Source organism: Anabas testudineus, chromosome 2 (genome assembly GCF_900324465.2).
Source record: "Anabas testudineus chromosome 2, fAnaTes1.2, whole genome shotgun sequence".
NCBI classification, from domain to species: Eukaryota; Metazoa; Chordata; class Actinopteri; order Anabantiformes; family Anabantidae; genus Anabas; species Anabas testudineus.
The window spans coordinates 28,809,515-28,835,869 of record NC_046611.1 but is presented as its reverse complement, the minus strand read 5'-3'; the positions used below and the strand labels follow the sequence as shown (position 1 = coordinate 28,835,869).

The following is a 26,355-nucleotide window of genomic DNA, read 5'->3' as shown; positions in this document are numbered from 1 at the left end:
GGGGGGGGGGGGGCGTGGGGGCAGCCAGGCCAACCAGGCATTAAGGACGTACTAGGTCTGTACTCAAACACAGACAGAAAGCCAGAAAAAACAGAACAGAAAACCAAATCAATACTGTCATTACCAGCCCTTTGTAAGACTGAATTAGATGTCATACAACCTCCAGATTAGAGTGGGGATATGACATATCTGAACATTAAAAGTGCCTTGAGATGGAAACAGTTTTATATGTCTCTGTGTAGTGGAAGCTATAAAACTATGTGTTTGTGCATATGTAAGTGGTTAACTGGTCTCACAATCTGTTTCAAATAGGATGCTAGAAATCAATACAATTCATAAACAAAAGTTAATTATTTGCAGAGAGCCTACAGAGCGGACCACAGAGTTCCTGGTTTGTCTGTTGCAAGGAGCTGAATGTAGGCTTGACTATGAGTGTATAAGAGTTCAGAATCAGATGCCACTTATTACTGGCAGTTAAGCATTGCAATAGTCTCACCTTCTGGATTTGGAATCAGTCCAGCTTCTTTAAACATACTCTCAGTAATGGCATGGTACTGTATTAATGTCATTGAAACGCGCCCGTGTGATTTAAATATTTTCTTCGATACTTTCAAGCTTAGTTTTAATTGGACCAATATAATTGACATCCATGTTGATCTTGATGTACTTGGGTTCTGTCCAACCTTGAGAAAGAAGTGTTGTCTTTAATGGTTCATCATGTGATTTATTGTGTTTAGAGAAATGTTATGTTTCACTCAGATTTTAGATTAAAAGGTAGTGGCCCTAACATCAATCCTAGGGGATCTACACAAGTTACCATAAACTCTCTACCAGAAACATAAGAGCTAAACCATTCAAAAACTGATCTAGGCAGTCAAATGCTATCCTCCAGCACCTCTAGTTAAACTGTGCTGCTCACAACCACCCTTTCTTTCTCTCCTGAGATGTAAGTCACATTCTGAAAATCCTGGACTGGTCATAGGAGAAATATGGAACAAGAGTTAAGATCAATTTGAGACCAATTACCCAAGAACTGGAGAAGCAATAGAAGAAGATTTTATTTAATGTTTATAGGATTCTCGTGAATGACCATTCTGAGATTTAAAGACAAGCACTCAAATGGTGATGTATTTGAGTGCTTTTAATGGACATTGTATGTGAATGACCTCCACTTGGAGTAATAGTGGTGCATTGGAACGCTCACAATGGGTAAAAACCACCCATCCCAACCACATCTGCCCCCCTACCCCCTTTGGGTGAGAAGAACTGAGGCGCTAAACAGGAACCTCCAACGGATACTTAGGAGTGAACAGCTTGTAGTGGTTACATCTACACCTGCTTGGAGACGGGAGACTCCTGTGTGGTTCGCCAAGATTGCACGCTAAGGACCAAACCCTTTTGACCTATGCTGAGACATGAAAAATCAGCACCGCGATGGACCCGCTGCAGTTTGCCTACAGGCCGAACATCGGCGTGGATGACGCTGTCATCTACCTGCTGCACCGGGCGCTGACTCACCTGGAGAATGCCGGAACCGCTGTGAGGGTCATGTTCTTTGACTTCTCCAGCGCCTTCAACACCATCCGGCCAGCTCTGCTGAGAGAGAAGCTGGAAGGGGCAGGAGTGGACGGACGACTGGCTGCATGGACAACCGACTACCTCACCAACAGGCCACAGTATGTGAGGCTACACAACTTGGTGTCAGAGGTGGTGGTTTCCAGCACTGGGGCTCCTCAGGGGACGGTGCTCTCACCGTTCCTTTTCACCCTTTACACATCGGACTTCACGTACGACACCAGCAGTTGTCACCTCCAGAAGTTCTCTGACGACTCGGCCATTGTTGGCTGTGTGTCGGGGGGGAACGAGCTGGAGTACAGGTCAGTCATTGTGGACTTTGTGGACTGGTGTGAGCGCAACCACTTGTGCTTGAACACCAGTAAGACAAAGGAGATGGTGATTGACTTCAGGAGGAGAACACCACAACACACACCGGTGAGCATCCAGGGTCTGGACATTGAGGTAGTGGACAGTTTTAAGTACCTGGGTGTTCACCTCAACAAGAAATTGGACTGGACTCACAACACTGATGCCCTGTACAAGAAGGGCCAAAGTCGCCTCCACCTTCTGAGGAGACTGAGGTCCTTTGGAGTGTGCAGGCCTCTCTTAAGGACTTTTTATGACTCTGTGGTAGCCTCTGCTATCCACTACGGCGTGGTCTGCTGGGGAGCAGGCAGCACAGACCGGGACAGAAAGAGGCTCAACAAGCTGGTCAGGAGGGCCAGTTCTGTCCTGGGCTGTCCACTGGACTCTGTGGAGGAAGTGGGTGAAAGGAGGATGTTGGCCAAGCTAACATCCATCATGGACAACACCACTCACCCACTACATCGGACAGTGGAGGCACTGAGCAGCTCCTTTAGTTGCAGACTGTTACACCCTCCATGTAGGAAGGAGCGGTTCCGCAGGTCATTCATTCCAACAGCTGTTAGACTGTACAATGCCACAGTTTAAATATACATGTACAAAACCGGTTATCATGCATCCATAGCCCACCTGACTGTATTGGTTTTTTACTTTATTTATTTTATTATTACGTATAACATATATATGTTAAGTCGTAATAGTGTATATAGTTGTAGATTCTCGTTAAATGTTTATTACTTTTGTATTTTTGCACACCCTTTCATTCTTTTTGCACATTACTGTTGTTCTTTTTGCACTGACCTGCTGTAGCAATTGAATTTCCCCAATGTGGGATCAATAAAGAATATCTTATCTTATCTTATCTTATCTTATCTTATAAAACTGAATTGAATAATATGTATTTAATTGTATGTGTGACCAGGTAAGTCTGTCTAATGTCGATGCATTTCAAATATTTTGATGCAATGCAATTATATTTTATTTTTTTATTTTATTTTTAATGTATAATTCAGTTTTTTTTTTGTTGCAGGAAACAGGCTTTGTCCTTGTTTCGCAGAACCTGAGAGCTCTTCTCTGATTGGTCCAGTCATATTGGCGTTAACCTCTTAAGACCCGAGCTCTAATTTTATATGCATTTTTAAATTCTTTTTGCTATTTGGGCTTATTGGAACCCGATAAGTATAAAAACTAAGCATCATCTTTTCACAAACATTTTCAGAAAATACATCATATGCTTACATTTTAACCTAATTATAACACATATAACCACATTTTGCATTAAAAACTAGCAATGCCCTTTTCTTTACACACCTATTTGTTAAAGGCTGCGTAACAGTTGCGATCAGCTTGCACACACAAGAGCCCAAAATGTGTTGTACACGTATGTGTATGCCAGGTCCTAAGAGGTTAAAAAAGCTGAACTGTGTCTAGAAGAAATAATCTAATGAAAGATTAGCTTTAGAATTTTCCTTTCCAACAACATTTTGCACCTGATGGATTAATGTGGTTGTGATGAAGGGCTCAGTATGGGCTCTCAATCTGCAGCTATGTGATCTGTTGATAATGGCCAGCATTAAACGTTTCCCCTGCTGACCCCTGTCCAGGTACTTTTAATGTATGCCAAGTAATGAATTACAAAGTAACTCGCATATAACTCAATTTGCTTAAGAATTTCTGGAGCTCATAATGACTCTACACAAATATATAGAATGTATGCACACATGAACAAATTCATGCTATTATTCATTTCAAGTATGATATATCTGAATTCCTGTGCTTAAGTGATGCTGGTGTTTACAAATCTATGAAACATTAAACAGGAAAATATGATTCTTTTAATTCAAATTTTTTCAATGCTTCAATGTTTCCTGGGGCTAGTTAAGGGCAACTGATCAAATGAACTACCACACTCAATCAGTTGTAACTGGTCGACAGAAGTGGTACTTAACCTACTAAATCACTCGCAGGCCTGATGCAGAAAGCAATGGCTCCACGTGGGAGAGAACAGTTTGAGGAGCGGAAACAGAAAATGATTTCACTGCACAAAAAGGGGACGAGGGCATAAAAGAATTAGCAAATCCACGTTAAGTCAGAACACAAAAGTGCAAAAGTGATCAGCGGCAGCTTAGCTATGTACAGTGCAGCCTTTTAAAGGAAACCCTGGAAGCAACTTTTCTCCCCTGTATTTAACCGTTCAATTAATCTTTTATATATTAATAAGTAATTGGACACCACATGAATTCACTAAAAATGTTTTTATATCTAAAGGGTTAGGAAATGAAGGGTGTCTGTTTAGTAAAATATAATATAATACAACTTTTTTTTTTGTTTGTTGATGCTGTTTTTCAGTAGCTCCAATCTTTATTAATTTAATTATTTTTGTCTCTGCCTTTTTCATATTAAATTCCTAATTTTTTAATTAATTGATTCGTTGATTGAAGCAAAAGAATGAAATTGGCTGTGTTAGGATTCCAGCTTTTCAATAGACTGTAGATGATAAATAAACCCACATCAGCTACCAGCTACCTTCAACACCTAGTTTTGCCCTGAGCTGCTTCTTGCCTGCTCTGTGATTGGGGAGCACAGATAACGCAAACCTTGGAAATGAAATCGATACATGTTAACACAGAGGTTTTAAAAGAGCATTTTGATTGAAATGTTGCTCTTCATATTCCAGGGTGTCCGACACAGACGGAAAGCTGGCTGATGTTTCTTCTCCTTTTTTGTGATAGTAGAAATAAAGAGATAGTGGAGTAAAAGCAGCATCAACCCAACATAGCATCAAGCCCATGAGGACAAATAACATTTATTAACACAACCAATAACATTTGGTGGAATGTGAGGGGAATTCGACATCTACTTTGAGAAATGCCTTAAGGGGACACAGGCCTGTTGTACAAAACACTCTGCACAACACAGATGAGATGACGCAGTGTTCGTGTGTTTACTATCTACTCCCTGGATCCAGTGTGTCAGCCTTATGTGAGATGAAGATTTTCCTGAATGCATACTTTAATTTCACACCAGTCTGACTTGTTGTGATCTTTTCTTCTGTTTCTTTACAACTCATTATTTATTTACTCATTTATTGGGTTACCATTATCTAGATTCATGCCAGAATCAGCCCGCTAGCGGCGTCATCTAAAGCCAAAGTGTAGGTGCACTTGACTTTAGTATTGGTTGGGCATGTCATGAGGAATTGAGGATTTGGACAGCACCTTTCGTTGTTAGACTGCTTTCAGAAATACCACATTTATGCAGCATAAAATGCGATAAATGGTTTGTGTTGTCCTAAATAACACGAACGTTGTGCTTATAGTGCATCCATCCATCTACTGTATCTATCATCCTAACGGGTTCCTCCTAAGGGTGAGTGGAGTGCAGTTATAAGGTGAGAGGCGGGGTACACCCTGGACAGATCTTCAGTCCGGACACACAGACATGTGGAGAACATGCAAACTCCACACAGAAAGACATCCAGCTGACCCATGGATCTGAACCCAGGTCCTTGCTGTCAGACAACGGAGCTAACCAGTCCTGCCCCGATTACTTACCTCCAAATATAAAATTAATGTGTAAACACACTCAAGCATTTACTTTAAAGGTTGCCAAATGTTTTATTAGGACATCAGTAAAAAGTCATGAGGGAGGAAGGCACAAGGGAGAAGCCTTTCTCCTATCATCTCCGATCAGAGTGCAAAGCCACAGTGTCCTGCCCCGGTGATACATTGGCTAGACTAGCTATTGATTTGCTCTGTCCTTCTGCCTTGATACATCATGTCATCTTTGTTTAGAGAGCAGGATCCAGGATGTAAGCACTTCCAATGAAAGCTTGCAAAATAACCCCTTGCCCTGGTAGTAAGCAGCGGTGTGTCTGCATGATGATGGATCAGGCCATCTACCTGGTCCCAGGGCCTAACTGTGGAGCGTCATCTTCATCAGACAACGACTGACAGGACGTCCATCATCACAAAGCCATGCCAATGGGCCCTGTCCCTGATGGAGCAACGCCTGCTCATCAACGCATTGGCAGCAACTTTATCATTTTCAGTCATTTAAAGTGCGACACAAATTGAACCGCAGTGGTTGAGTGTGATCATCAGGGTCCAGGCCTACAGGGTTTAACTGTTGTTTGAGTTTATTTTTGTACTTTACCTACTGCCAGATACAGCTGCTACATTTTATTGTTTCATCTTTCACTGAATCAATCTGTGAGAGAAAACCTTCAAAACATGCACTGAAGCAAAGATAGAATAACGCTCCATCACTTAGTTTTGAATAATCAACTCAATGTGGGTACAAAGGCGCCCTACGAAGTTTTCGATAATTTCAATGCAATGCAGAGTTTTTTCAAAAAGTCGTCTGTATTTTATGCACAAGGACACCCAAGAGTCCACGATCCTTCTGCAAAGTTGCAAGCTGTTCCATTGATTGAACAATTCAGCACATAAATGTGGTGTGTTTATGTTAGCAGGAAGGACAGATTGTTATGTAACGGTGTGTCCCAGAGAGCTCCAATAAACTCCACATTTGGAGGTAATGGACATAGTTACCAGACATACATCACACAAGTGGACAACTGATTACTCACAAATAATTCAAATGTGGAACAAACCCTTTGTCTGCAGCGTCCTATTTTAGAGCCTGAGAGCCTTTTTATTAGCCACGCCTGCATCATTAATGCCTCGGTACTCTCAGTCACACTGCTCGAGCTTTTAGAGAAATGAAATGAAATCCTGCACTGAATATTGGCTGAAAAGTTGCCGGTTGGCTTGAGGTCACGTATGAGCGATGTAAAGGCAGATATTCTGTATTTAGCAACAAATTGCCAACACAAAATGACCATCCTGAAGTCGAGGTGGATCTGTTGTTGGATGCGCTGCCCTGTGTTCAGTCCACGCACCACACTTTCAAACCTTGAAAAATCTTGTTGTGGGCGAAGTACTGGCTGCTAAGTGTGGGATGTGCATAATTTAAATGAAAGAGGAAGCCAACATCTAGCTGGAGACATGCAATGATTTTATTTATATTGGATTCCTGCATAATGCGGCTACTTTTGATGCAACTCTTGTTATAAGTTATGAAGATATGGCTCTAACCTGGATTTAAGTAATGCTGGGGTCATTAGTCCAGCTTCCTTCTAGGAACTTTTGGCCAGATACCAAGAAAGAATGTAAAATGTCTTGTTATTTCTTTTATTAATATTTGATTTCTTATTCAGTTCAGTTGTGCCTGTGTTTCCGTTCCCCCAGTGGAAGACTCTAATGCAGAGAGCCTTCTCCAAATGCCAGGAAAAAATAAAAATCAGTTCAGGGCATTCATCTGACTTAATGGATCTCCATCTTTCTGTCTGTCAACATAGGAGAAAGTAAACAAAACGCTGATATATTGTCACCAATGGATACAAGCAACATTAGTTTTCATTTCGAGTTTGGCTTGTGCCATATAAGCCCCTCTAACCTCTGCTTCTCTAGCAGTTCCTGAGAAAAGTTAAGATGAACATTATTGCCGATGATGCAATAATTCTCTGTTGGTTACAAGTGACCCCACAGAACAAACTCCTAAGAACGTCTCTGGCTTATTTATATGATTTTGAGCTTTTTGGATTGCAGCTTCAAACACTGCCAGGTTAAGCAATATAGTTACACCTGCTTAATCGTGGGTCATGTGGGAGTTGGAGCCTATTACAGCTGACAATGGTCACTCACATTGACACCTATAGGCTTATTAAGGACAAAAATAGCCTATTAACCTGCATGTGTTTGGGACTGTGAGAGGAAACCTTGCAGAGCGCCTTTGCTGTGATGTGACAGTACTCACTGGGGAACCATTATACCACCCCAAATAAAAAAATAAAAAAAAGAAGAAGAAATAAAAAGTTAAGTCTCTCAAGCTGTTAAATTCCCCCAAATCCCAGAAATATTACTGGGGACTAGTGATCTCTGTGCCCTAAATAGTTCATGTCAGTGTGACCTTTTTTTTGGAAATCAGTGAGAGCATCATGAGCATATGAGTAGTAGGAGTTCTGTCAAATCACAACTACAGAACAGCACACATATCTACAGATGAGCGACAAATCAAAGCAAAAGACAACATGAGGTGTCTTAATAAGGTGCCACTAGAATAGTGTCAGAGGGTGGAGCAGCGTGCTCTCTAACATATTGGTCCAGAATCTCTCATTGGTTGGATTGAGATCTGTAAGGACCATAACATACGATTCTTATTATACTCATCAAACCATTCAGTGATGCATTGCGTGTAGCTGGAGGGCGTAGTGGTAACATTGCTGTCCTCCATGTGGGAGACTGGAGTTCGAATCCTGGATGTTGTGTTGGCGTACAACACAAGACCCTGCTGTTGCCTTGCACTTTGTAAGTTGCTTTGGATATAAGCATCTGTTAAATATGAAATGTACAGATGGACGTATAATCCTGAAGTCACAGTATAAAGGTCAGAACTCATATGCAGTGACCCTTCCCTCTGAAGCAACCCAAACCACTTCCTCTTGACCGTAAGTATACAAAAATGTCTGCTATGATTTTTTTTTTTTTTTACATGCCACAAAGAATAACTGGTTGTTAACTGCTCAGTTACAATCCAGAACACGTTGCATCTGTTAAGTTTCTTTACTCATTTCTTCCTTCCTATTACCTATGTTTGTAGTAATATTACCCAGAGATGCTCCAAAGCCAACATTACCATGCAGCTGGCTTGGGAAAATGACAACTGAGGCCATTTATATAATTGATAAAGGTGTGAGAGCATGTAGAGAGCTCAGACAGATTGTCAAGAGAGCAGAGGTCCTTAGAGACTGATTAGAAAATAGGCAACTACCAGAAAAGAGGAGAGCAAGACATCAGAGGAATAGACTGTGTCAGTTGACAGGGTGGGAAACATCAAGAAAAAGTACTTCTTGTCCCGTGAATTAGTACCATCAGAGGCTCAATCTGCCTTATTAGATCTCTTTTTCAAGTGCCTCCAAAATGGATTCTGGCTTCCTTCCCACCCTGGGACTGAGATGGTTTCAGAAGTGAGCAGAAGAGACAGAACAGAGAGGAGAGACAGAGGAGGTAAATGCAGAGCTACAAAAGAGTTTTATTAGGCATGCTACAGAGGTAATGCAGAATACACAAGAGAGACCATGAGAGGGGAAACTCAAAAAGCAGGAAACCAAGTCGCACCTCCTTTTTGTTAAAAAATAATGAATCCTTTAATTGTGCCTCTACTATACCAAATCCTTACATTTTGAGCTGTATAAAATCAGATTTGGAGGAAAAAATATACACAACCTTTTTTTCTGAGCAAACACCTCTAGTCAGAGGTTTTGTATCAAAAAAGAAAAAAACAAGCTGTAATTAACACTTAAAACTGTGGCCATTTTTCCCTGAAATGTAACATTTCAGTGTTTTCAAATGCTTCTTTTTTGTTGTTAAAATGAATTAAAGGAACACTAAAGGCACAGAAACTTTGGTCCAACCGAGTAGCCCTCTCGAGTAAACTGTCACATGACAATGAAATCACAGTGGACATCTTCTGTTTCCACAGCATGCAACACTTTCTGATGTTAGATCCTATTGTCACTACTCATGCTTAGAAAACCATTGTCACCGACACTTTCATCTCACTGACACGGTAAATAGCATGGAAGGCTTTAAAAACACAGAAAAGGAAATACTTAGTCATGAACCATGTTATGAAAGTCAAAACTAGGGGAGAACAATCTTACACTAAACATAGTTGTGGAATAATGGACAAGTTAAACAGCACGTTGGAGGATGCTGTAAAAAGCCTCAGATGTTGCTTCAGGAATTATCTCTCCTGCTGCTAAATTAGAAAGGTAAATATTATTGATCTAAATCTCTGGAACAAAAGAAAAAAAAAGCATGGTTGGTGGCAGAGCTTGAATAATGTTATGAGGATGACAAACCAGCGCACTCTCTCACCAACCCCCAAAATATTAAATACTAATGTGCCTGAAAAAGCATAAAAAAGGTATTACCGAACATGTCCATCTGTAGAAACAGTTGATATTGTCAAGTAAGGCACGTAAGTACTGTATCTTTTCAATTAAAGAATTAAACACTGATCTACATCAAACTATCATACATTGGGACAATCAATTATGTCAATATCGACATAAAAAAATACAGAGATACAATTAATATCTGGGATAATCCAGTATCTGCAACATACTCAGTTGATCTCTTTAAAAGAAAAAAGGATGCAAGTCAAAAGTTTCAGTCTCTCAAGGAATGACAGGATCAACATAACCCCAACAACCCCCACCCTGATATTGTCAGGGTATATCACATTCTCAAATGGTGGACTTAGAGAAGGAGACTCTCAGATGCTGGTTTCCTCCCATGTTGTAGTTGTGAAGGTCGATCAAGGCCTGGATGGCCTCCTCCACTGTTGACATCTGGATTAAAGCCATTTTGCGATCCCTGAAACAGGTGACAACGCAGTGAGTACCACAAGAAACGAAACTTCGCTGGGATAAGACACCGAGCAATTTTACCAAAATAGAACCTTTAGTGATACTTTAAGGGGACCAAACGTTAGTCAGAGTGTATATGTGACTTATAGGGTCGACGTACTGGAAAAACTTGAATGCTTTCACAGTGCCTCCAGAGTTGGAGAAGAGCAGTCTCAGGTCATCCTCCGTCACATCTTGTCTGTTATAATGAACAACAAAATTTAGAGTTAAGAAGGAATTTCAGGCATATCATGGCACACTCACACACCTTGGTGTCATTAGCATCTTTTACACAGAAACGCCACTGTATTGGGTCTTGTGTATTTACACTGTATTTTCAAACACCGCTGTAAAGTCACTCCACTGTGAGTTTAATACAGGGAACTAGCAGCCCTGCTTTAGCTTTGTGATGTTTGATGCATATCAGATTTACGTTGCCTTAAAAACATTACTGTTAAATGAACCATCATGTGGTTTTGAAAGTTTTGCACATTTTAGAAATGCATTGCTCCAACAGCACTATTATTTTGCGTCAAGAACAATATGATCATAAATAGCAACTTGTGGATGATGAGAAGCTGGAGGAGAAACGCTACTCAGAATGCTACTATGTGCAACTTTGCAGCAGGAAGGAATTAATGGATAAAGTTCGAATTGAGTAAGACCGGGGTCTGGTTAATCATAATAATACATTAGGGAATTTAAAATCCTTCTCGCATATAAAGCACTTAATAATCAAGCTCCATCTTATCTTGAAGACCTCATAGTTCCATATTTTCCCATCAGAACTCACAGACTGCAGGTTTACCTGTGGTTCCTAGAGTTTTCAAATGTAGAATGGGAGGTTGAGCCTTTATCTATCAAGCTCCTCTCCTGTGGAACCTGCTCCCAGTTCAGGTGTAGTTACTGGTCCTACCGACCTGCCCAATGTTTTTGCTGGTTGTTGTTATTTTGTGTTGCCTGCTGTTCTTTTCTGTCTTCTCTTTCCACTCACCCCAACCGGTTGAAGCAGATGGCCGCCCACCCTGAGCCTGGTTCTGCTGGAGGTTTCTTCCTCTAAAGGGAGTTTTTCCTCTCTACTATCGCCAAATGCTGCTCAAGTGGGGTTGTTGCGTTTTCTTTATAAATCTGTATATAGTTATATTTTGTAAGGTCTTAAACTTTAAGCGCTGTAAAGTGCCTTGATATGACTTCTGTTGTGATTTGGCACTATACAAATAAAACAGTTTTCAATTCAACTGTGAATTGAATTGAAATAGCAGAGTCTCCACAATTGTCCAGCATATCGTTACGTGTGCACAGACCCCCCTCGCCGGTTTTGGTACCTTTTATACAGCACGAGGCAGCATATAGGCACTGTAAAACTGCCTTGAAGAGGCAGTATAAAAGGGGCTATTGAAAACTCTAGAGAATAAAATCTGTTAATTAATTAGTTCAACAAAAAAACTGTCTGTACTAGGGTTGAGGAAGAAAGAAGAAACCTCAAAACTGGACACAACAGGACTATCTGAAAGAAGTGATACCACTTGAGAAAGTGACGAATTACGTCTTGTTGTTTGGGTGTACTTACCCTTTCAGTCTTTAAGTTAGATTGTTAATAAAAGCCACTGATTTCAAATACTGTGTTTGATGTCATATCCTAATATTGCATAAGACTGTCTAAGGATCGTATCCAAGTACAGTGATTATAACAAAACTAAGACGCTGGCCAAATACTTTTTAGCTTTGATTCATTATATTATAGCCTAAAGAAACCTTTCTCATATTCTGAGCTACTTCCAGAGTCTATGGTATTGTCCACGCTGGCTGACTGTCATGACTTGCTGGGACATTTGATGGAACTGAGCCATTGTTAAAGACATTTCTTCCATCTTTTCCTTCTATGACTATTTCTTCTATGACAAGTGTCTGGAATGAAAACTCTAATGACTTTTCATTTATGTATTCCTGGAGTTTGATGTTAAGCCCTGGTTACATCTAAGTGTCCAAAGTACCTTGACAGCTGTGGGTGTCAGAAGAAATAGCCTCCCCCAGCATATGACAACAAAACTGGTCTGGTGCTTACGGGATGTTGGAGAGGTGGAGAGTGGCAGAGGGTGGGAAGATGTTCTGGAAGTTTTTAGATCCAGGTTTTTTGAAGCGATGAAGTGGGGAGTTGGCATAGTCCTTGGTCAGTCCTTGGTCGTCTAGGCCATCACGAGGCAGGGCCACCGTCTGGTGCTTTGACAGTGTCACCCGGATGATCTTCCCATACATCTTCTGGCCATTCAGGTGGCTCATTGCTTTGGTCACATAAAAAAAAGAGAGGTTAATGACAAAGATGGCACAATGTAGCATGTGGTATTCACTGACACTGTTAACAAGAAAAAAATCAAAACCTATAGACAGTAAAAAAAAAAATAGACCAATATCCAAATGGAATCATGTTTTTCATCAGCTAATTATCAGATTCAGGAATTGTGAATTGTAATCATCTAAATAGACCGCAGTACTGATTATGAAACTTGTAGTTTGCTCAATGCAATGTGCTTCAAACAACAAAGTATTGAGCACTGAGCACATGTGATTGTTTAGATGATAGAGGTATCCACAATACCAAGCTATTAGCAGATTTTATGTACAGCATGAGCCTAAATTTGCCTAAAGAAGTTTTACAATACATGCAGTTTATAACACCTTCTGTCCTGAACCTAGAATGGGGTAAAGACAAACTTCTTCCCCACTTTAAACAGAAAGGAAAAAATGGAATAAACTCAAAAAGAGCAAAAAAGGACGCATGGAAGAGACACATGTAACAGAACTCTTTAGAACAGATAGATAATGAACAATCAGGAAGATCCAGGATGGATTGTAACCATATACTGTATGAAACATATGAAACATATGATAGATAGGACCTGGGCAACATGGGCTCCTCTCCTCGACAAATGACTTAATATGGTTGGTATGATGCCTGCTTACCTAGCTGAGCCTGGTTGGCGTCAGACATCTGAATGAGAGCGCTGTCCTTCTTATTGTAAAGAATTTTCACCCTCTGGACATCACCATATACCCCTGCATTAGAGCCGCAGGCAGGAGGACAAGAGGTGAGGTGGAGAGAAAGCAGACAGTTAGACAAATAATAAAAAAAAAAAAGTTAGCACTCGAGACAAAGATATTTAAAGGCAAAAAGCAAAGAAGAAAGAACAGAATACATTAGAAATTTATAGCAGACAGAGTGAAAGGTGTTTTGAAAAGAACAGGTAAAGAGAGAAGAGACACCCTCTAAACAAATAAGTTATCAAGCTGTGTAAGATGGCAATAAAATAAAAACAGCATGCAAAAATCATAAATAAGTGGGCATTAACAAATTTAAAGGCAAAGTAATAAACAAACCAATAAACAGGGGGCAAAACTATTTCAAATAAGCTAAAGCATGGGGGAAAATACATAAACTTGTAGTAATAGTAGGAGTAGTAATAATGATAATAATAATAATAATAATATTAATAATAATAATAATGACAAATGTGTCAAAGATAGAGTGGAAATAGAACAAAAAGAGAAGATAGTTAAAAGAGAGAGAAAGAGAGAGAGAGAGAGAGGAGAGAGAGCCAACGATAACATACCGAAGAGGGTAAACAGACTTTGGGGCGTAACCATCTTTAGAGGGAGAGAAGAGCAACAAGCAGCGTGAGACAGGTAGAGAGGTAGGAGAGTCGGAGCGGAGCGGAGGTAGAGATGGACAGATCGATCCAGAACGGAGGTAGGTAGGAGGAATGGTGGTTTTTGTATTCCCCCCGGAGAGTGATGGAGGTGGTAGGTCATGGAAGAGGGGAGCAGGTGGCAGAAGAGGAGTCATGGAGGGGGGTTCGGAGGGAGGAGGGTGGGTTAATGGGGAAGGAGGAGGTGATTTGAAGGGGTTAAAAATTCACCACCAGCACATGGATGGAAGGGAGGCAGGATGAATGGAAGGAAGAAGTAGGGGTAGGGGTAGAGAGAGAGAAAGAGAGAGATAAGGATAGAGGGGAGAGATGAATAGGAAGGCAAATGCGAATTGGGGGGGGGGGGATAAAAAAAATAAAAAGTGAGAAGGGGGGGAGGGACAAAAAATAAAATATAGGTCAGTACACTGGAATAATGCAGGTAGTTTGGTCAGAGACAATGGCTTGGATCAATGTTTTCTTTAGTCAAAATACAGCAAATAACCAGAGCCAAAATGTATTTCACCCTGGACAAGCATGGGGTAAAGGTACATTCTTGTCAAAAATCATAATAAAATCAGCAATATAAAGTCATAATCATGGGATAAAAACAACATGCAGCAGAAATCTGAAGATCTACAATCTTTCAGCAGGGGAGAATGATTCTACAACAGTATGAGAAGCTGAGGGGGGAAAATTAGTTAACAGACGTGTGGTACAATCTGGCATGCAAGAGTTGATGTGAAGGCCACCTGAGTAAAAAGGTGGCGTTCACACAAGTCCAAGAAGCTAAAAGACAGCTTTAAGGACAGTGTCTTAACATCAGGGTTTCAGTCTGAATGGTTTTGATACTGTCAAAACGCTTCGGGATGACACATTCAATCACAGCCAGAGAGAACAAACTGATGAGGAAAGACACAGAGACATCAGTTGAGACAAATTTAAGTCACAGTTGTAAAAGAAAAGCAGAGAAACGGTGAGCAAAGATCGAGAAGCGAGTGTTTCAGAGGCAGGTGTTTATTCCCAGAACTGAGACACGGGTTAGGAGACCACAGAATGATTTCATATGAGCTTTCATATGAGCTGAGGAGAGCTTAGAGAGAAAAACAGAAGAGAGACATTTAGCTGAGTTAGATACAGTTTGACAAGAGGAGGGAAGGGCAGAACATCAGAGGAAGAAAGAGGGGAGGGCGCTGGTGCAATGACAGGAACAACAAATCCCCCCTCTCTCTTATGGGGACATAATGAGAAGAAAAACAAAAGAGCAGCAAGGCCCTGGTATGTAAAGGACACTAGAAAATAGCAAAGAAAAGGTTAGACAAAAAAAAATGTTTTCTTCATGTTAAAAGTAACTAATTGGGCATCCATTCTATTTATCTTAACATAATAATACTAATACTAATAATAATACTACTACTAATAATAATAATAATAATTCCTCAAGTGGGACATCAGTTGTGCCCTAAGCCTGTTCAGTAATTAAGAAAGATGAGAGCAGATACAGTAATTGAAACTGCACTCACAGGTCCTCTGGGTTTCAAAATGCTTTGTAAATACCTCAAACATGACAGAATACATCGACGATTTTCCTCAAGATCTTTACTAGATAGTATCTGCCTAACTACAGATAAACACAGAACAAAAAGCTGAATATATGGATGCATGAAACCACTCTCACATCCTCACGGAATCTCACAGCTAATAGTTGTTGCTCTCTATGTCATAATTTTTTTTTAACTCTGTAATTAAAAATTGTTATATCTTGCATGTAAATACATCAAGTTGTGTGGTTTAGTTTAAGTGATCTCAGTAATGTACAAGAAACTCCACAATGGACCCTCCTAATGTATCCTGAATGGCAGACATAAGACTATGACAATGGAAATGGTAGCACAAAAAGGGAGACAAACGGAGGGATGAAGGTGGTGGGTATGAGTGGTGGACTTTAAGGCTCGGATGGTCCAACTGACTCTTTGTGTTTGTAAGTGGGTTACTGACCTCCTCGTTGAGGTTGCTGACCAGTAGGACCCCGCTGGACCCTGCTTGTCCAGCTAGGGCCACCCTCCCTGCAGCTGCAGCAGCCGCTGCTGCTGCACTCAGAGGGTTCAGGGCACCTGACAACAAGCAGACAATACAATCATGGAATGGAGAGCTGCACTTTCACGAAAACACAGTATTAGAAAACTGAGCAAGGATGATATATTCTAGCAGCCAAACTGATTGATACTGATACTAGAAGTTACCAATTATTCCGTTTAAACAGTTAAAACAATTAAAATTTAAATCTGTCCGGAATCTGATCAAAATATCTGAAGAATAAATTAAATCTAAAGACATGGCATTTCAATAATGATCACAAGTTAAATACATTTAGCCAGTGGGTACTGATATCAATAATGAGATAAAAGGAGGATAAATAAAGGTGTGATCTACCTGGGATCTTACCGAGGAGGGAGTTGGAATCTTTACTGAAGGCAGCAGCCACCGCGGGATCAATGCTGGGCTGGCCATCACCAGCAGGCAGCTCAGGTCGTGTGTAGTCGCGACTCTTATCGTTGTTGTACTTGACATTTAGGTTGACCAGCTTGGAGAAGTCGATTCGCAGAGTACAGCATGAGTTGTAGATGTTCTGGCCATCCAGTGCCTGGTGAGTGGAAAGGAAAAGAAAAAATCACTACTGCATGATCAAATCTTCAGCTATACATCTGGTATTATACAGCATTAACAGACAGTTAATGAAACTATTTGTGAATAGTAATACAACACCATAACTAGTAGCTGCAGGTAAATGACGTCTCACCAATTTGGCTTGGTTTGCATTGGCAGGATCACTGAACTGTAGGAGGGCCTGGAACTGATTGTTCTTGGTGAATGTGATTATCTTCATGACTGTGCCAAACTTGGAGAAAATCTGCCAACAACCAAAAATTCAGCTATATTGCAAATATTTGGTAACATGCCAACTGAACAGTTTCTTACTGTACAAGGTCAGAGAAACTGTTACCTGTTGAAGTACATCCAGCGTTACAGGGTAGAACATGTTGTCAATGATGATCCGCAGTACAGGACTGGAGGCTGCAGCAAGAACCTCCTGCACATCTGAGCTTGGTGATCCGCCAGACTGGACTGCTGACACTGCCTGCAGCACCGCCTGGGTCCGCTATGGCCAAACACATACGTCAATTGCTATTTTTACTCCAATTTCATAACTACCGATTTATATAAAGCCTAACAGGCATTGAAATATGTCCTCAGTTACTAAATATTAAAACTGTATAGTTGGTGCTTATTAGACATAGAGAACATCATTAGCATTTAAGCTCTAGACTTAACTTACATTTGGATTTCCAAATATTAAAACAGCATAACATAAAATGCTAGTTCTCACCCAAAGATCAACAAGATACAAGATTTCTGAAACTGAAAGTGTTCAGGTTAATGAAATTAAATGAAAACATAAAGATTTATTTCCTGAACAATCAGGCAATAAACAAGACTATCTTATTCACTTTCTTCATGTTTACCATTTTACAGACTAATTTATGAACTGCAAATAATCAGCATATTAATCAATAATGAAAGTAACTGTAAGTTGCAACACTACCTGATTGAGAGCATCTGTTTTGAGCTCTTTGTGATTGGAGTACTGAATGAAGACAGGGACATTGCGGATATGAGGATTTACTGTGCTGTAGTAGTTAACCATAGTGATGGCTGCCTCCTCTGTCCCCATCTCCAAGAATGCCTGGAGGTAGAGAAAAAAAACACTGTTATCATTCTTGGTCATTATGTGACCAATTCTAAAACCGCTCCGTTTTATTGAAGTATGTTAGATAATTTGAAAATACTTTGCTAAGTAAAAGTAAAACAAACTGGATTAACCTCTGGTAGAGGGCACTCTTGCAAAGTATACAAAGTGAATTGGAATTCAACACCGCGGTGGCAACATTATCAGACAAACACAGATGAAGTTGTCTGAATGCTGAGATGAGGCAGCTGCAGATCGATCAAGACTGGCTGACACACTGACATTGGTACAATGAGGAGAACAAAGCAGATGTACTTGACAGAAATCTAGGGGACAAAAGCCAAGTATTTCCTACAGCCATCCTCAGCAGGCAGACAATAGGCTTTTGGCCAGCTTTTGTATAGAGCTGTGGGCATGTTTCAGATACAGCTCTAGATAGCAAGGCTGAATGTATCCAAAGTACTTTTGTTGTGCAACAACATGCAAGATGAAGAAGCTGACACGTCATTCATCAGGTCAAGACCCAAGTGTCACTTTTGACCACTGTCTTCCAGAGAAAAGCTGTGTTCTCCATAATAAATAAAAAAATAAATCAATAAAAATAACTATACTTTTAACACACCCACCCTCGCCTTGCTCGTCATCTAATATTTATCAAATAGATACAAATGCTGTGTTGTATGGAAGAGTCCATCTATTGTCTCCACTCACCTGGTTCTTTCCCTTTAGTGTGAGGATATTGGTGACTTTGCCAAAAGGCAAACCGAGGGCGATGACTTCAGTCTCTGAAGCCTCACTGGGCAGCTTTCTGATGTGGAGCACACGAGACGGTGGGGCCTCCTCCACCCTCGGCTTTTTATTGTCACTGCCATTAGAAGCCCCATCTAAAATTTTAGCACAAATACTAGTTAACTGTGCTGATCAGTCTAATGATCTAGTCTAGCTGATCTAGTCTAGCTCATCTAGTCAGATTCCGCTAAAAAAAAAAAAAAAAAAAACAGCTCTAAAATGTACTAATTGTGGTAGTTTCAATGAATTCGATAAAAAAAGAAAAACAAAACAGCGAGTTTTAGTCAATCTCTACATCTCTCAGACTTTCAACAATGAGGCTAGATACTGTGACTAGTGTGCCACAAAGGAATAGGATAAATCAGACTTCAGACACATGCACAATACTTGATAGTTAGATACATCATTGTCAATTTGGTTCTGGACACGACTTCTTTTACTCAATAGCTCCCTCAAACTTCAAAATTTCCCCCGAAACCACAGGAAGGATTTCAGATTCAACTTTGAGTCTGTCTCACTGGATGTTAAAACCATATTGTTTTGGAATGTGTACTTAAACAGACAGAACTTTCATGTCCGTCTGTTAGACGGTGGAAAAGCAATATGTGTTTTTAAGTTTTTTCTCCAGTCTGATGGTAAGCCTCAAAGTCTGATTTCTTCTGAAACTGTTCAAGTGCTAACCTTAGTCATCTTAGTGTTTCTGGATTTTGTTCCAGATTCTTCCCATGTGAGTACATAATGGGTGATGCTGACTGCATACATACACTACAGATTGATAGAGATTTAGATTCATTTCCATCATGCAGTACAAACAGAGATGCATCTGATCCATCCCAAATTCATTCTGCAGCATAACTGTGTCAGAGTGACAAAGAACTATCATCAGTGGCAAGAAGTACAAGAAGTCCTGCAACAGATGGTATGGCCCCCACACATCCCTGAGCTCATCATCATCGAATCGGTCAGGGAGTACATGAAGAGACAGAAGACACTGAAACATACACAGAAGACCTAACTGATACTTACAACAACGTACCTGACAAGTACCTTTACACCCTGTGTATATAGTAGAATCACGCAAAAGATTGAATAGATTTAGGTTGTTTTTTTTGCTATTATTCATTCATGGTTGCCTGCATAGTGACAAAATTTCTGCTTTAGCTACAACAGAATTGTATAAATTACATTTAGAATTCAAAAATGTGAAAGAAAAAGACACTTCTCTACTCTTACTACTATCCTTCTAACAAAAGTGTATCATAACCCAAAACGTATCTAATTACAGCATAAACAGCTCTTACATACTACTTACCTCTTGTTTACGGACAATTTCATTCGACAATTATTTGAACTAGAATGACCTAGCTCAAAAAAAAAAAAAAAACTCAGAGCGACCTGTCTCAGCATCTGTGACAGACAAGGGCGCAACTGTCTTTGTCGGTCAAATCAGCCCAAGCGTTTAACAATGTGGCCTGCTCATATTTGATGCTAAGCATAATCTTTATCTCACTTTAGTAGGAAGGTCCCTGGGGTGACATTAGCTCAATGGGCGCATTGTGTAGCAATGGCAGACTGGGACTTTGATTAAACAAGCTGCAAAAACTTTTGTGTTTGCCTTTAGCATTGTTCTTATTTAATAATTTAACCTTGTATGTCTTCTCTTCATTAATTAAATCTATAGCTTCCTTTGAGAGACTTCTGATATCATCTGAAAAGTGAGGAGGCATTAAAATGCGGTGGTATCCACTATGTCTGTTCCAGTCACATGCTGTGGTGTGTGGGTGCCCACCTACTGAGAAGTGTGATGTTATTCAGACACTAAAAAGCTCCCATGAGAGAACAGTTCAACTCGTGCAGTCTGTTTCACTTTTCAAACACCTATACTTTGATTCCTTTTACTGCTGTCTGTCACTGCCAATCAAATGGCTTCATGCAAATTCGATCAATCCCTTCCCTGTTCAGGGGTGGTCGGAACGAACTCACCACTGATACTGCTCATGCCAGAGTTGGGACTGTTGTACATACTCAACTCGTCAGATCCTCTCTGCAGGAGAAAAAAGAAAGAAAGATAAAGACAGAACGTCAGACATAGCTGTGAAATAACAGGGAAAACTATTTTCATTTTCCACAGAGGCCCTCACACATTACACACATATAACTGAGCTCACTGAAGACATTTTAGCGAAACAAAAGGAGGGTAGATGAGTATGAGGAAAAAGACAAAACAGCTGAAGAGTGGCCTAGCTCCTCCTTTGCTAGTGTGAGTTTAATCTTGCTGAATTTAAGATGTCAAGATGTGTCATTTCATCCTGAGCTATACTAAGTCCCAGAAGGCTTGCTGGAGCTGACGGGCGCCCTGTGCTCTTAAACCTGACTGATGGGATGACGAGGAACCTGGCTAGGGACCCATTACACACACAACTTTATAATAGCTTCATACACCCCCTCCTTGTTTCTGTCTGACTGAATTTGAACCAATTGTTCTTCTGTCACTAGCATTCTTTATGGTTACGATAAACTAGATGTTGTATGCCCTGCTACAGCCACATGACACTAATAAATTGAACGGGTAATAAAGTTGTCTTAGACCAAAATGTGAGCACAAAGTGCAGGAGCTAAAAGAGCTCACAAAATGATTTCTCTCCCAACAGCTGGCAACCCTCTCCGTTTTGTCTATGACACTGAAGTATTGCTGAAATAAAATTGGTGGTGAAGACCATCGTATCAGAGGAATTAGTATTTTATAACTGTTCCGTTTCCCTTGGAGAGAGGACTTTAACTTTGTTTTGTGAACATGAAAATGCAGCTGGCATTCAACAAATGTGGTTAGGTAGCCTGAACAACAATGCACTTACACAAGAAAACAAGTTTATTCTGTGATCGGCAAGGACACAAACCATTTTATTAAAAAAACGTCTAATGCTATAAAAGCTATACATTTTTTTTTTTTACACCCGATTGTTTTTGCTTTACCATAAGAGATTCTTTCTCTTATGGTAAAGAGAATTCTACCATTCAATTTATTTCAATTCTTGAAATTAAGAAGAATTCCAAATTGTAATTGTAATTGTACTGGTTCCAGTCTCTCAATTTGAGAATGTTCGCAATTTTTCTTCTGGCTTGGGTTCTGATAGGTTGTCTATTTTACACCTGAGTGCAAATTGGTAAAATGCTCACATTTATTAAGCTTCAAAGCCAAACAAATCCCTTACTGAATCATCTATCCACATGTTCTGCTTAGTTTAGTCTCTTTTGCATCTCTTGGTCCAACACTACAGACATTAGTAAAAGAAAAAGGACTAAAAACATTCACAACAAAAAAGAAACAGTGAGTCCTTTGTTCAAATATTTATCTATCGTCCAAGATAAAGTTAAAGTTTTTGATAGCTAGAGAAGGCCAAGCCTATCCTACTTCTGATCTTACACCATGTTGTCTGAGCTACAGCAGTACAAAAGTGAGTTTATCTTCAGGTAGTTTTGAATGCACAGTATGTTCAAAACACAATTAATTTAACAGATTTTTTTAAAGAAATGATGAAGCCAAATTATTATTTTATTTCTGTCTTTTTAAAAAAAACTTTCACAACATCTGAGACCCAGTGAGAAGCAAATGCAGCAAAAGGGAATGTAAGTGGAGAAGGAATTAATGATTGACGCTAACTATTGATAAAATGGGGTGCGAGCAAGAATCTATCAACATAGTAGGATGTGGTTTAAGTTTGATACTTAGCCATAATCCAACCATAAACTGTCCTTAAATTATAATTTTACCAATTATGCTATACACATAATGCTAGATTCTTGGAATAACTACATCCTGAAATGTATAGTTTGTGTAACTAGGACATTTTCTGTCCATGCTCTCTCCCTCAGTATGAAGGAACTGTAAGTCTATTTTATATAGAGCTGTGAAAAAAATATTCTCTAAATATATCCTCTTTTTGTGTGTCCCTCATGCTAAACTGATTCAGATCTTCAAACACAACCTAACATAAAACAAAGACAAAATACAATACAAACACAATATTCAAGTTTTAAATGATTTTTTGAATAGAATATCATTTAATTTTTTGATATGTCCTAAAGTTGTCCTGATCCTGCAAACAATATCCTCAAAACATTACACTACCAACTCCATGCTTGCATGCAAGTATGATGTTTTTGTGGTTGGTTTACATTGGATGTAACTGGACCCCCATCTTCCAACCAGTTCAACTTTTGACTCATCAGTCCATAAAAAATTCTCTCTAATGGTTTAAATGCCATCTAGGTGTGTTAATGCAAAATTCAAACATGCCTTAATCTTATTCTCAGCAAGTAGTTGTTTTCGCCTTGCCACTCTCCCACGGATGCCATTTCTACTCAATGAGAACCAGATCATGGAGTCAAGGTAACTGTAATCTTTATTGAGCTGAAAGAGACCTGAAGTTCCTTGGATGTTTCCTTGGACCTTGTGAGTCATCACCCCGCTCTTAGGCTAACTTTGGCATGTTGGCTACTTCTGTGAGGGTACACTACTGTTCCAAGTTTCAACCATTTGTGGACAATATCTCTTACTGGGACATCGTTGAATATTTCTTAAGATTAAAATAAAACTACAAGAATAATCCCTCAACACTGATTTTTTTGAAACAATAGGTATAACTAATATTGCCTAATTTTCTTTTTTTTTAATATCTGATTGTCTAATCTTGTGCAATTAATTTTGTTTAACGGCGGCATTACACAAGCAATTACAATGTGCATGTTGTTTCATGATGCAACAAAAAAACATCTACATCATCTAAAACATCTAGGTGTCCCAGACAGGCACACCTGATATGTATACTAAACACTAAGTCAAACCAAACCAGAAAACTCACCTTCACTCCAACTGAAACATCACTGATTCTGGAAAGAGAAATAATTTTCATTTATTCAAAATAAATGCATCTAAAACTGGAAACAAACTTCCAATTAACACAAGACAGCATGATACCGTCACATACTGTGATGTAAATAACGTATTTTGAAGAAGACGACAACATTAACTTGTTACACAATATTAATTAGCTATAACCAAGACTAATTAGTTATTTATTAACTTTATGATATGATAAACAGCACAGCATTACGTAGTAAGCAAAAAACTGTTACATACATTGCATATTTTTGAATACTCTAAGCAGCCATATTTCCCCTGATGACAGCTTTGTACACAATTGACAATATCAACAATGAGCTTTAGGGGGTAGTCATCTGGAAAAGCTGTAACAAGTAAGTAAGTAGTTTGTGAAATGTCTTGTAATTTTTTGTGTTTGAGACCATCTTGTGCCGAGGTGCTAGAAAACAGCAAACAGCCCTTATTAACTACTATAGTAATTTATATTATTGCTGGAAGCGCTCAGCCAAATACAATGAAACCATAGTGTACTTTAACAAATGAAAGGCAGCTGTCTCTGCTGAATTACGGGCACATGAAATTAAACAAGGCACTGAAATCGCTTGTGTTCAAAGGAGACTGTGAATCAGGCCTACATGGTCAAATAGATGCAAAGAAACCACTACTGAAAGAGCCACAGAGAAGATGATAGGATGGTATCTGTGATTACTACCGTGAAGCACGGAGGAAGTGTCATGGTGTGAGGGTGCTTTGCTGGTGACACTGTTGGTGATTTATTCAGAGTTCAAGAAAAAAAACTTCACCACCACAGCTAGCACAACATTCTGCTGCAAAAGCCTATCCCATCTGGCTAGCACTTACTTTTTAACTGAATAGACAAAACACACCACATTACTTTGTACATGGGTAGAGTGCTTCATCAGCTCACCTGGCCTCCACAATAACCTGACCTAACCCCAAATGAGATGGTTTGAGACGAGCTAGACCCCAGAATGAAGGAAACGCAGCCATCAAGCGCTCAGCATATGGGAACTGGACTTCTTTCTTGTTAACTCGAAACGTTTCACTGCTCATCCAAGTAGCTTCTTCAATCATATGGGAACTGCTTCAAGACACTGCTGAAGAAGTGTGTGCAGAGCTCTTATCCAAGCAAAAGGTGGCTACTAGAATCGAGCTTATACAACATATTGTTTTGTTTACACTTTTTTGCTTAGTGCCACAATTCCACATCTTTTTCTTTAATCGGTCTGACGTCTCCTGCAATAATTTACTGTGTGGAAACATAAAAACGCCAGACTGGTGCTGTGTTCATTTAAAGGCTGGTAGAAGATTAAGGTTAGACACGGTTCACGGAGCCGCTCGGTCGGTGAAGCTGCAACACAAAGGATCAACGGTACTGTAACCTTACATTAGTTAGCATAACGGTCTGCTAAACTTTACTAGCCGCTTCGTTAGCACGCCGCAGAAAAATACCACCTCGGAGCACAAGGAGATAGCGAAACGGTGCCAGCACGTTTCGGTGGGATGTCGTTATATAACGTTACGCTAAGCTAAGCGTTTCTGTCAAAGTTAATTCGCAATGCAGTAAATATTAGCTAGCGGTAACTAACATTAGGCACTTCCTTAATGGCAGGGAGCGCGTGGCTATGGAAACCCGTTAACACAGACAGAAGACTGCTCCTCAGCCTCCCCACAAAACGACGCGTTCACAAAGTCGGTGTTGGGTGCTGCGTCACAGTGTTTTGATGGGATGTCGTAAGCATTGGTGATAAAATAACAACGTTACCCGTCCATTTCTGTAGAGATTTGTCAGCGCGTCTGCTTGCGGTCCTGTTTTCTCTTCAGTTTACACCTACACTGCGCACGCACCTACACGAAAGCAAAATGGAGGCGATGTGAAGTCGAAGGACGAAGCGATGGCGGAAATGGACGAAAGGTTCCGAAGCGACTGAGCGCGCCGAGAAGGTCCAGCGAGCACAGTGCTATGAAGTGTTTATGTCAATATGCAGTTTGATCATGATCATGATTCATTCCCAAGAATGGCAATTCAATTCTCCAATTTATTTAATTAAAAGTTTAAATATAAAGCTAAATCAATTGCATTTCATATTGCCATGGGCTTTTATTCTCTTCATTAAAATGGCAATTGTTTTTGCAGTTGGCAATTCAATGTGCAATTTGAAAATGCATTTTGCAATTCACAATTCAGTAAGAACAATTCAATCTTCTATTCTCTTGAATAGATTTTTGAATGAAAGCTAAATCAGTAGCATTTCACGTTGTCATTGTTTTTTAGTCTCTAATGCAGTTCCTTAACTTGTCACCACGCTCTTAATGTGTCACAAATTAAAGTAGAACTGCAATCTCAGTCCTCTCATCGAGGTGGGTCCACAACTGCATCTGGTATGACCCACCCCCACTTTGCCCTCTGATTGCTTAACTTCAACCTAATGGATGTCTGTGGAGTGTTGGTTAGTAATGAACTTACTGTGATATATCTGCGGTGACATGTCATTATACTGACACGGACAAAAAATATGGAAGAAATTCTAGTGAAATAAAGCACTGTTGACAGGTAACCTGAAAGGACCGCAAACATTGTAATATTAGTGAATTTGTATTATTATACAAACATACTATTTATTTAATATTCTGTGTACAAATATGTTTTACCCCACAATTCTTTCCTGACATATTCAGATGAAATTATTTTATACCAGTAAAGTATGGCAGTGAAACAAGCTGTAAACATGACATTTATATAAAATATGAGCTGAAGTTAAATGTATTGGTGAGCAGTTTTCTGTTTACACATCACTCACAGCGACAGGTTAACTTTCATGTACTGTAGAGTCAT

The 26,355-nt window shown here is 39.8% G+C and overlaps 1 protein-coding gene across 3 annotated transcripts; it reads right to left on the bottom strand.

The window, feature by feature from the left end:
- Window positions 1-9,105: 9,105 nt before the first annotated feature.
- LOC113163805 (polypyrimidine tract-binding protein 2) lies at window positions 9,106-25,374 on the bottom strand. 3 transcript variants are annotated; one of them, XM_026362793.1, is made up of 14 exons: window positions 25,285-25,374; window positions 23,479-23,506; window positions 20,600-20,660; window positions 18,539-18,711; window positions 17,684-17,824; window positions 17,084-17,239; window positions 16,880-16,990; window positions 16,513-16,723; window positions 16,078-16,193; window positions 14,005-14,038; window positions 13,358-13,450; window positions 12,462-12,678; window positions 10,518-10,595; window positions 9,106-10,364 (listed from the first exon to the last, which is right to left on the bottom strand). In XM_026362793.1, exons 1-14 carry the CDS (start codon window positions 25,290-25,292, stop codon window positions 10,235-10,237), a joined length of 1,557 nt encoding a protein of 518 aa, XP_026218578.1. In that variant the 5' UTR covers window positions 25,293-25,374; the 3' UTR covers window positions 9,106-10,234. The 3 variants fall into 3 exon arrangements, with proteins under 3 accessions (XP_026218578.1, XP_026218579.1, XP_026218580.1); XM_026362794.1 differs by having other exon boundaries at window positions 16,525-16,723; XM_026362795.1 differs by having other exon boundaries at window positions 20,642-20,660.
- Window positions 25,375-26,355: the final 981 nt, after the last annotated feature.

What these genes read in the sequence shown, in the direction of transcription:
- LOC113163805 (XM_026362793.1), bottom strand. An exon ending in CACTAAAGGGAAAGAACCAG is followed by an intron (nt 17,825 to 18,538) that starts GTGAGTGGAGAC and finishes CTCTACCTCCAG; the next exon opens with GCATTCTTGGAGATGGGGAC. An exon ending in ATGCAAACCAAGCCAAATTG is followed by an intron (nt 16,724 to 16,879) that starts GTGAGACGTCAT and finishes TCCACTCACCAG; the next exon opens with GCACTGGATGGCCAGAACAT.